The sequence below is a fragment of the Hypanus sabinus genome, chromosome 4, assembly GCF_030144855.1.
Source record: "Hypanus sabinus isolate sHypSab1 chromosome 4, sHypSab1.hap1, whole genome shotgun sequence".
NCBI classification, from domain to species: domain Eukaryota; kingdom Metazoa; phylum Chordata; class Chondrichthyes; order Myliobatiformes; family Dasyatidae; genus Hypanus; species Hypanus sabinus.
In genome coordinates, this window is record NC_082709.1 from 60,888,594 (window position 1) to 60,900,753 (window position 12,160).

At 39.7% G+C, this 12,160-nt stretch overlaps 1 protein-coding gene across 1 annotated transcript in view; it reads left to right on the forward strand.

Annotated features, from left to right (window-relative positions):
* The window catches only part of LOC132392812 (pituitary tumor-transforming gene 1 protein-interacting protein-like), a 35,211-nt gene that overhangs the window by 14,395 nt on the left and 8,656 nt on the right, over positions 1-12,160 (forward strand). Inside the window, exons 3-4 of the mRNA XM_059967212.1 lie at positions 2,883-2,935; positions 9,164-9,272. Coding sequence (XP_059823195.1) covers positions 2,883-2,935; positions 9,164-9,272 — 162 coding nt within the window. The remainder of the gene's footprint in view (positions 1-2,882; positions 2,936-9,163; positions 9,273-12,160) is intronic.

Sequence of the window (12,160 nt, forward strand, 5' to 3'; positions counted from 1 at the left end):
AACTTTTGGATGAGTGTGTGCCTAGGGGAACATACTGTACATACCTGAATCAAAAGCTGTGGGTGAACCAAGAGTTTTGTAGTCTCCTAAGGGCTAGATCTGTGGCATTCAAATCTGGTGACCCAGGACTATACAAGAAGAGCAGGTACAACTTATGGAGGGTTACCTGAAGAGCAAAGGAACAATTCTGAATGAGGTTGGAGGCAGAATTGGATGCACGTCAGCACTGGATGGGTCTGCAGGCCATTACTTCCTACAAAGTGAAACCTAACATAATGAATAGTAGTGATGCTTTGCCCCCGGATGTGCTCAACACACTTTGAAAGGGAGAATAAAACTACAGCTATGAGGATCCCTGTGGCATCCAGTGACCTATGTCTTGGAGGCTGACGTCAGATTGTCTTTCGGTAGAGTGAATCCTCACAAGGCGACAGGCCCCGATGGAGTACCTGATAGGGTTCTGAAAACCTGGGCCAAGCAACCAACAGGTGTGTTGTGATCAAAGACATTTTCAATCTCTCATTGGCAGTTCCCACCTGCTTCAAAGGGGCAACAATCATACCAGTGCCCAAGAAGAGCAGGGTGAGCTGCCTTGATGACAGTTGTGCAGTAACACACACATCTACAGTGATGAAATTGGTTATGGCTAGAATCAACTCCTGGCTCAGCAAGGACCTGGACCCACTGCAATTTGCCTATCGCCACAATATGTCAACAGTGAATGGGATCCCATTGGCTCATCATGCAGCCTTAGACCACCTGGACAATTCTAGGACTTGCGTCAGGATGCAGTTTATTGACTACAACACAACAGTTAACATTATCGTTCCTACCATTCCGATTGGAAAAACTCCAAAACCTGAGCCTCTGTACCTCCCTCTGCAAATGGATGCTTGACTTCCTCAGCAGAAGACTGCAATCTGTGTGGATCTGAAATAACATCTCCACCTCTCTGATAATCAACAGTGTTGCACCACAATGTTGTGTGCTTAGCCCACTACCCTATTCTCTCTACAGCCATGACTGCGTGGCTAAGCACACCTCAAATGGCATCTATGAATTCGCTGATGATACAAACTATTGTTGGCAGTATTTCAGATGATGACAAGAAGGCGCACAGGAACAAGACGTATCAGCTAGTTGAGTGGTGTCACAGCAACAGCCTTGCACTCAGCGTCAGTTACACCAAAAAACTGATTGTGAACTTGAGAAAGGGTAAGACAAGGCAACACACGGCAGTCCTCATAGAGGGAGCAGAAATGGAAAAAGTAAGCAATTTCAAGTTCCTGGGTGTCAATATCTCTGAGGATCTATCCTGGTTCCAACCTAATGATGCAGTTATAAAGAAAGCAGAACAGCAGCTATATTTCATTAGGAGTTTGAGGAGATTCGTTATGTCACCAAAGACGCTCACAAATTTCTACAGATGTACTTTAGAGAGCATTCTAATTGGCTGGATCACCATTTGGTGTGGGGTGGTGGGGAGTCTACTGCACAGGATCGAAAGAAGCTGCAGAGAGTTGTGAACTTATCTCCATCAGTAGCCTCAGAAGCATCCTGACCACCTTCAAAGAGCATCTATCAATTAAGGATTCCCACCATCCAGAACATGCTACACATGCACTCTCACAGTTTCTATTATTACGTATTGCAATGTACAGCTACTGCTGCTTCAAGAACAAATTTCACAATGTATGCCGGTGATTTTAAACCTGATTCTGATTTTGAGTTAAGAGTACAACTTACTGAACTGGTGCTTACAAAGGGTTAAAGTGTCAGTGACTGATTTCCTGTCAGGTGTGTTGCTATTTTCCAGCCACTGATATTCGAATTATATCAGAACTTATATCAAAGAGATTCTTAGTTCTGTCATTATTGCAAAACAATGCTCCTTAATTTTTTGAAAAATGGGACAATCCCTTTTTCCACCTGTATATTTTAAGATTTGGGGACTTTACCATTTCTTTGTAAGCCTCTAATTAAAATTGCCATTCATTTTACTAATATTAAATATACTGTTTATTGGTTAAAGCCTATACTTGAAGGAAGTGAAGATTGGTGATAAATGCATTCAATAGGTTGTAGAACATTGAAATTACCAGCATCTCTTGTCTAGTTTCATATGTACAATTTATGCAATCTCTACAATCTGCTTTGAAGTAGAAAATAATATCAAATTGTTTATTAGTTATGGATGAAGTGCCATCTCGTGTATCACAAGGTACCAATAATGAAATGATTGCTAATGATAGATCCTTTTGTTTGCCTAGCTTAACATAGATCCATATGTGAGGGGAAAAAAGATTATTGCAAATTTAGTCCCATCAACCTGAACCTGGACCATACCTCTCATTCATTTAGCCACCTATCCAAACTTCTCTTGAATGTAACAGTTGAACCCAGTGTTATGTTACAGCTGTTGTTACATCCCAAATCCCATACTCAATGCCCCTTTTGATAAAGGCAAGCAAACAATATGCTTCCTTCACTAGTTTGTCTTCCTGTAACATCACTCAGTTATGAGGGAGACTGGATGGACAGGGTTTGTCCTCCCTAGAGTGAAGATGGCCAAGGTGATGAACTGACTGAAGTATACAAAATCATAAGAGGCAGAGATCGGGTCATAAACCAGCCAGTTTTCCATTGATAGGGGCATCAAAAATAAGAGGACGAAGATTCAAGATGAGAGGATAGAGAAAAAAACAGGATCTGAGGGGAACTCTTTCTTAATATTCCAAGAAAAGTTAATATCTGCACATCATTGAACTGTAGATGGTGCATTGGTAGAAGAGGAGAGGGTGGGGCTGTGGCAAAGTAGTAAGTATGTTTTCCATATTTACTGAATTCTGACGTTACATATAAAATGTGTATTCTTCTTTCAGATTGCAATGCCAGCACTAACGTAAATTGTGCGGAATGTCTGAGGAATGTTTCGGTGAGTAACGTTGTGTTAGGGGTCTCATAGTGCACTATCTGGTGAACCATATTGTAAAAAAATAGCATGTTTAAATTGGATGAGTGAAGTTTAGTGGAACGATGTTTGCGGTATTGACTATTTGGATAAAGTATCCTTTATAATGTGAACTCCAAGGTTTGCTCATTTTATCTGCACAGAGCCTTGTACTCAAATTTTGAAGCCTTGTACTGATCTTTGCAATGGTTTTTGGGTTAATCAATCTATAAGAATACTTCACATTTTAATAGCCCCTGCCAAAGTATTGACTCAACTCATTTATTCAGTTACATTTAAATAATTTTGCTATGCTTAAATGTTTGACAAGATTCTTTTTGTAATTAAATCTGTGAAAAACCTTTCAATTCTTAAGTTACCCTGGAGGTAGTTTCACCGTCCTGGCATTACAACGCACAAAGAATAAGATCTTCAAAATGCGGTGTTTGGAGTTCAAATCATTAATTTTGGCATATCCATTAAGAATAATATAAACTCTAGTATTTCATTTTCAGTTGATGGGAGCAAACCTTTATAAATTTATAAAGACTGAGTTGTACCTGCTGAAGTTGATTGATACTTTCTTTGAAATGCTGGCTGCATTTGTAATTAAATTGAGAAATGAAGACATTTGATAAAGTTCACCACAAAATTCAGATAATAAGGCAGTTTGTTAATGGGATTAGGAAAATAACTGAACGCTGGAGGGTGGGGAAGGTCTAGAAGTAACTACTCATATTGTTAGAATGTGACTACAAAGGCCCTGCAAGTTTAACTAAACAAATGCCCTGGTTAGGCCGCACCTGGATACTAATTCTGGGCACCTGATTTTAGGAATGATACAATAATTGGCTTGAAGGGTACAATATAGATAGAACACGAATAGTCTATGATGTATATTCCAAACAAAATGCCAGTTAAAGTGCACATCAGCTTGCACTTGATCTATATCCCTCCATTCTCAACCTCTTTCTGTCTCTCCATCAATGTTTTTTTAAACACTGATATCATATGTTTCCACTACTTGCCAAATAAATCTCCTTTAAGCTGCTTGGAGTGATATATTCATTCATTCATTATGTGCCGTGTCGCAGGATGTGGGCAATCATGGTCTTGATTGTGATTGTTCTTGGCAACTTTCCTACAGAATTGGTTTGCCATTAACTTATGGGCAGTGTCTTTACAAAATGGGTGACTCCAGCCATTAGCAATACTCCTCAGAGATTGTCTGCTTTGTGTCAGTTGTCGCGTAACCAGGGCTTGTGACATGCACCAGCTGTTCATATGACCATCCACCATCTACTGCCATGGCTTCATCTGACCCTGACCTGGAGGGGAGGGGGTGGGGGCTAATCAGATGCCACACCTTATCCAAGGGTGACCTGCAGAGGGAAGGAGCTGCTTGCACCTTCTTTGGTAGAGACGTATCTCCACCCCACCGCCCATGGAGTGATATATAGGTTCCATGAAATTGAGATTACGCAAGCTAAGTCAATGATCGCTGAAGCCATTAGACATAGGAGCAAAAAATGGACTATCCTGTCTGGTCTGCCATTCCATCATGGCTGATTTATTATCCCTTTTAACCCCATTCTCCTGCCCTTTTCTGTAACCTTGGCACCCTAACTAATCAGGAACCTATCAGCCTCCACTTTAAATATACCCACAGCTGTCTGTGGCAATGTACAGCCCACTAGCTAAAGAAATTAGAAGGTGAAGGATTGAGTGTAAGTTTTCCCAAATTGCTTGTGAAATTCATGACAAAGAAGCAGCCCTTTTCAGAAGTGAAGTTAGGAAACAATTCTGCATAAAAGTCTTTAGTTATAAGAAGCTCTGCAATAAATACCAAGCAACAAGGTCAATAGTTAATTTTAAATCTGAGATGAAATAGTTTTAAATATTTAATAACGCTGTAGGGCCAAGCTTCAAGGAGAGGTGGAATGTTTACAGGAGATTTTAGATAAGGCGCCTGATTTGTACTGCCATGGGAATGGTTGAACCAGTTACTGTAGCGGTGTTTAAGAGGCATTGAGACAATGAACAGGAAGAGGTATGTAGACCAGGTACAGGGAGCTGTGTAGTTTAAGTCTGCATCAAGGTAGGCACAGACATTGTGGTTCCTTGTGTTGTACTGTTCTATAGTTTCTGTTTAATAACCACAGCTTGTAATGGATGTGGGGGAAAAGTTGAGTTTGTAAAGTTGGTTTGTAGCTGAACCACTGTCTTACTGAATGGCAGAAGAGGCTGTGGTTGCTAAAGTGAATGATAACACCCCTCTGGGGGCATTAGGAGTTTTTAAGGGAGCGATAAAGAGGGTAGTGGGGGACTCCTGGTAGCAAGGGGACAACTGAGAGATTACAGGCTTAATTTAAGAAATGAATTGCTATAATATTGGTAATTGAATCAAGATCATCAGTGTCTGATACCTGATTACAATGATCAGGGAATCACCTCGTCTCTTGCTGACTCTCTGTTCTCTTTACTCAAAGTACATTATAGTTGTTAAAAAGCAATGTGACACTCTGGATTTGGCATATCGTGAGAAATTTGGACAGAAGAAACCATATTACTTCCAGGCGTAGATCATACATTATTGCTGTTCACTACTGTAGTGCACTGTTAGCTAGTATGATTCCCCTACTCTAATCATGTAGTGACACAATTCCTGTGAATTGGGGCATGGCGTTCATTGGAGTAAAGTTCAGAAGATGCCATTTTGAAAGGTCTTGACCACATTTCTCTAGCTCACAGCCCAATAGAGATATTGCTGCTGCATTTTATGTACCTTCATGCAGAGAATCATGTTTTGCCTGAGCTATGGTGACATCATAACTTTCCCCTTTATTGATCACAGTGCTTGAGGTTGGACTTAAGCATAGGTGATTGACTGTTGTCGTTAATCCATAATAAAAATGTCAAAGCGTAGACTGTATAATGAGAAGTATCTGAAATAATGGATTTATATCAGCACCAAGTAGCCAACAACAGCCAATGTGTCCGTTGTATGAAGGAAAAAGACTTTTCAAATGAGGCAATGAAACTGTCCGGGCTCCTTGAATATTTGAAGAGAATATACTCTGATAAAGCAATCAAGAACTTGGCTTATTTTCAGTCACCTGGTGAAAACTTTCAGAAGCAGAAAACACTTCAAAATTTGTATTCCAGCACTTCACAATGAAACACTGATGGTCTGCCTGATTCATACAATATTTCATTGCTAAATCTGGAAAACTCCATAAAATTGGAGAAGAATTGATTCTGCCAACAGTAAGGGAGTTTCTGTGTACACTCTTGTGTTAGTCACTAAACCAAATAATAAACTGAACCAAATAATTAAAGCAGTTATGCTCAGCAATAACTGTGTCCAAGGACAAATAAAAGAAATGTCAGAGAATGTAGAAGGTATATTGTGCAACATGCTTAGGACAACAGAATTTGCTCTGCAGTTGGATGAGTCAACTTTGCCAGGCAGTGATTCTTTACTTCTTGGTTAATGATAAGCAGTTTGAACACTTATTGTTGCACACAGCAGTCAGGTGGCCCTCAAAAGGAAAAACCTGAGATGCTTTTAGGCACTTTTTGAAACTGTGATTAAAATTCGTTAAAGATTTGAATGCTTCATTCAGTAATCAACTCAAGAATATTAGGCATGACATTGCTTATTTTTCAAAATTATTCGGAAATGTCAATGAAATCACTCTTCAATTGCAAGGAAGTGAGGTGTATCTTATTAGTTGTCTTTCTGTCCAGGTTAACCGTTTCCAATTTCTGAGCCTCTCTGAGTTGGAAGAGAAAGAATACCAGATGATAAAGTATACTGTGCTCACCTGGGCGAGCTATATAAAGACATGTTAGAGAGATCTGAGGATCTTCTTTTAATCCAGATTGAGGAGTGAATCCATTTCTGAACACTTATAATGAGGAATTAACAGGAAGGATGGAGGAAGAACTGATAATATCTCCTCCTCACTGACTATCAACACTGGTGCACCTCAGGGGTGTGTGCTTAGCCCACTGCTCTACTCTCTCTATACCCATGACTGTGTGGCTAGGCATAGCTCAAATGCCATCTATAAGTTTGCTAATGACACAACCGTTATTGGTAGAATCTCAGATGGAGATGAGAGGACGTACAGGAGCAAGATATACCAACTAGTGGAGTGGTGTCACAGCAATAACCTTGCACTCAATGTCAGTAAGATGAAAGAGCTGATTATGGACTTCAGGAAGGGTAAGATGAAGGAACACATACCAATCCTCATAGTCTGATCAGAAGTGGAAAGAGTGACCAGTTTCAAGTTCCTGGGTGTCAAGATCTTTGAGGACCTAAACTGGTCCCAACATATCGATATAGTTATAAAGAAGGCAAGACAGCGACTATACTTCATTAGGAGTTTGAAGAGATTTGGTATGTCAACAAAAGCACTCAAAAACCTCCACAGATGTCTCATGGAGAGTATTCTGACAGGCTGCATCATTGTCTGGTGGGGGGGGGGGTGGTGGGTGGTGGTGGTGGGGGGCTACTGCAAAGGACCGAAAGAAGCTGCAGAAGGTTGTAAATTTAGTCGGCTCCATCTTGGGTACTAGCTTACAAAGTACCCAGGACATCTTCAAGGATCAGTTTCTAAGAAAGGCAGCGTCCATTATTAACGACCTCAGCACCCAGTGCATGCCCTTTTCTCACTTACCATCAGGTAGGAGGTACAGAAGCCTGAAGGCACACACACAGCGATTCAGGAACAGCTTTTTCCCCTCTGCCATCCAATTCATAAATGGACGTTGAACCCGTGAACACTAACTGATTTTTTAAAAATATGTATTATTTCTGTTTTTGTGCAATTTTTAATCTATTCAATATACATATACTGTAATTGATTTACTTATTTTTCTTCAATATTATGTATTGCATTGACCTGCTGCTGCTAAGTTAACAAACATTCCGGTGATAATAAATCTGGTTCTGAGATTTTATTTGTAGCTTTAAATAGATTTAAATATTTTTTATTATTATTTTCACTGATTTGAATTTGCAGTTCCTAATTTCTTTCACTGTGCATTGTAAATAAAAATGTTTTAATAGTTTCTATGTAATGGTCAGAAAGGGAGCAGGGAGATTGTCTGGAAGCCAAGGGGTGGTAACCCAAAAAAGTTTGGGAACCACTGCTCCAGAGTTTTGATGTTTGATGTCCTCATCGTTTTCTCCTTGGTATCTGCAACGAAGCTTATTGTCCCAGCCACTCTCCACTTTAGCAAATTTTACATTCTTGTCATTCTCTGGATAGGGAAATTTTCTCCTGGGTTTATTAGTGAACACTGCTGTCTGTAAGGAGTTTGTACATTTTCCCCGTTACCGTGCAGGTTTCCTCCCACAATCCAAAGACGAACCAGCTGGTAGGTTAATTGGTCATTTTAAATTGCCCAATGATTAGGCTAGGATTAAATTGGGGGATTGCTATGTACTGTGGCTCAAAGGGCCGGAAGGGCCTACAGCACACTGTATCTCAATAAAAATGATAAAATAATTAGTCCCTTGTTCAACCAAGTCTCCAATTTCAGACAATCCTGCGAGTGGAAGTTCCTTCACTGTTTGATAATGCTACATATTATTAAAAGGGACTTTATTTCATCACTGTACACCTTTATTGGAGGAGAAAAATAAAGTCCTGTCTTATTCTATCCATTAAACCCTTAGTTCTTTGTTCTACCTTCAGTCTTTTTATCACTTTTGTCTAGTGGAGGCCAGAACTATTTGCAGTACTCTAAGCATAGCCCTGCAAAATAATTGTCAAAAAGCTGAATAATGCAGATCTGATTTCTATTTTAATTAAATTACCTATCACATTTTTGGTTCCATTTGTCTGGTCAGCTTAAAAACATAGTACAGGCCCCTTCACCCACGGTGTTGTTCCAAACTTTTAACCTACCTAATCTGACAATCTATCAGTCTAACTTTTCTAGAAACATACAAATCTGAATTCCATCGATTCCGCTGTAAGCTTGAAATAGTTTCTGTATTTTCTGTTGAATGCATAACAGCCAAAGTGAATGAAGTGGACATTAACACACTGCTCAATGTTTATTTCAGTCTGTTGACAACCCTTTTAGTTCTGAATTTGTGGGTTTGCAAAAGAAATTTACTGAAGTGTTTCCTGCAAGTAAAAATCAGATCAATATAGATGTGGTCCATTTAACTAGTTTGCTTCTGTTCCGCAGTGTTTATGGTGCAATTCCAACAAGAGATGTATTGACTACCCAGTGAGGAAGATCCTGCCACCGAAAGATGTATGTCCATTGTCTGATGCGCGATGGGGAGTCTGCTGGGGTAAGTAGCCTTAAGTTGCTTTATTTTACTTGTTAATCTTGTTAATAGAGGAGCATTATTACCCATGAGGTGGGGTTCCTTCCCTAAATTTTATTTATAGAATGCTCCACAACAGGGAGGCCACATTGGAAGGCAAGAAGTTGATCAAATCTTGGTCAGAGAGGTAAGCTTTGTGAAAAGGTGGGGGGGGGGGGGGGGGGGCTCTACAGTGAGAGTTCTTGCACTTTAGGGACTTAATTGAAGATGCAGCTGCCAGTTATGGAGCAATTAAATTCCAGATGCTAAAGACAGAAGAAGGCAATGATAAAGAGAAAAATGATTTGAAAGGGACTTTGGTTTTAAAACTGCAGCATTGTATAGCATACTGTAGATCAGCAAGTACACTAACAGCTGACTGTTGTGTTTCAGCATCAGAATTCATAAAGCATATATAGCAGTTGACTGGAATTGTTCAAACCATTGCCATAAGAGCATGATTTAAATGGCAGAAGAGATGCTGCATGGATGGAATTGGATAATGCCTGGGAGGTGGCAGTTCTCTGACTTAGCAATGATATGTCTACAAATTATTTGATTCAGGTTTAAATATAAGCCAGCAGGGTTATGAGCTGGTGTGCAGATTTTCCAGGGCAGAGGAGTGGAGTTAATGATTTGGCAAGGGAGAATGTGGACAAATGATGGATTAAGAGTGAACTATATAAGGAGCATTTATAGCAGCCTTGCAGTTATGTAGCATCTGTTATTTGTATCATCTGCTTATTTCAAATTGAACTTTAGTCTCTAGAGCAGTACTCCAATATTGGATTGTAGCCTCAAGGTAATCTATAATGTCATGCTTATTAGTGCAGCCTTGTACATATTAATGCAGAAAACAAATCAAGGTTTTTAAATTGCCTGATAATTCAATTTGCAGTGCATTGTTATTAATATTTGATTGAGACAAGATGGTTTTTTTATGTCGCAAAGAGCTTACCTGGCTCTGCGTCATAGGATACAAAAACAGGCCTGTCTTAACTATGCTGGCCATCAATTTTTTTTTACTAATCCCATTTGGCAGAAGTTGTCCATAGTATATGTATAGAATGTCTCTCAATTGACCTTTGTGTATATTTTCATGATCAACAGAGATTCTATTAGAATGTGGTCACCCTCTCTATGTTAAGACCGTGTTGGAGATTGACTATTCACATTAATTCAAACTCATTTTTTGCTCTAGCTAATGTGTCTCGTTTGTGATGGATACTACAAAAGGTAAATGTGTCATGTTTTGGGATTTAATATTGGAGGCTAGCTGGTCACCTGATGAAGGTGACCACAAAGAGTTTGCAACCTGATGCACGTAGGACCTGAACCAGCAGGGAATGAAGGTGAACAATACATTGAAATAGTTATTAAATGCATTGGTAGGCATACACCTAGAAAGTGTAGCTAAAAAAAAGATTCTAATAAAGATTAAGAAGAAGCTTTTTTTTGCATAGTACGGGTTTTAAGGGTTATGGAGAAAAGGCAGGTAGGTAGAGATGAGTCCATGGCAGATCAGCCATGATCTTACTGAATGGCAGAGCAGGCTCGACGGGCCAGATGGCCGACTGCTCCTCCTATTCCTTGTGTTCTTGTGTTCTTTAGAGAACTGCATAGAATATTTGTCTACTAGGAATAAGGTTTTGATTGTGGAATATTTGAATTATGTTTCAGCATTAAACCTTTTCTGTAGGAGAGAACATTAGTTGAGGGGAGTTTCTAGCTGAAGGCAAGAATGTAGCTTGTGAAAATTCGGAAACGCAGACCAGTGATATCAGCAAGGTTGGTAGAAGTTGAGGAGAGGCCTTATCTTGCCCATCCCAGTTGGACTTGACTTGGAATCCAGCAATAATGCAACTCCATTTTCTCTAACCTGCTGAAAATCAGGGGCATGAAGCTAATCTTTCATGACACGGAATGAAGAGTCCTATAACTTCTCATCCAACCCTGCCATTTGCTGCTTCATTCCTGAGAATTGGTGATCGGAGTATTGCCAAATGTATTCAAGCAGAACCCTGGTGCCAGCAAGTTGTTTGATGGACGTAGGTGGATGCTCTGAGTCATTGCCTGTATTGGAAGTACCACTCCTTTCATCGCTAACATGTACCTGGGTTTTTGATATATAGTGTAGATTGGGATCTGATCTACATTGTGAGGCAGTCATAATGAGTTTGTTTGCTGCTGTCTTCTTTTCAGGGTTTGAAGGTCAAATATTATTTACCTTAAGCTTGTTCCCTAAATTTAGAAACTGATTAGCTTGATAGAACAGTTTATTTATATCCATCTTATCTCTGCTGTATTGGAAACCTTTCAAGAATAAAGTTAGAATAAAAGTCTACAAATTCTCTGTAGATGGTATTTGTAAATTTTGACCAAAAGTATTAAGTTACAAATCAGCCATGGTACTGTTTGTTGAGTGACAGAACAGTCTTAAGGAATAGATGGTGTATTCACAAAGTAGCCTTTTATTACATACCTCCTGTGCCTAATAAAGTGACTACAGAATATATGTTCATGGTCTTCTCCTACTATAGCCAATCCACTTCAAGATACGAAGTGCTCTGCGTTCAGGGAGGTTTTTCCCAATGCCTTCCTGTCAACTTGAACCAGTCTGTCTATTCTTCTCTGACCTCTCTCATTAACAGTTTTTTTTCCCTTACAGAACTACTGCTCACTGGATTTTTTTTTTGTTTATCACCCCGTTCTCTGTAAACTCCAGAGAGTGTGTCAAAATCCCAGGTCAGCAGTTTCTGAGATACTCAAACCACCCCATCTGGCACCAACAATCCTTCCACAGTCAAAATCACATGGACCATAAGATATTGAAACAGAATTAGGCCATTTGGCCCATCAAGTCAGCTCCGCCA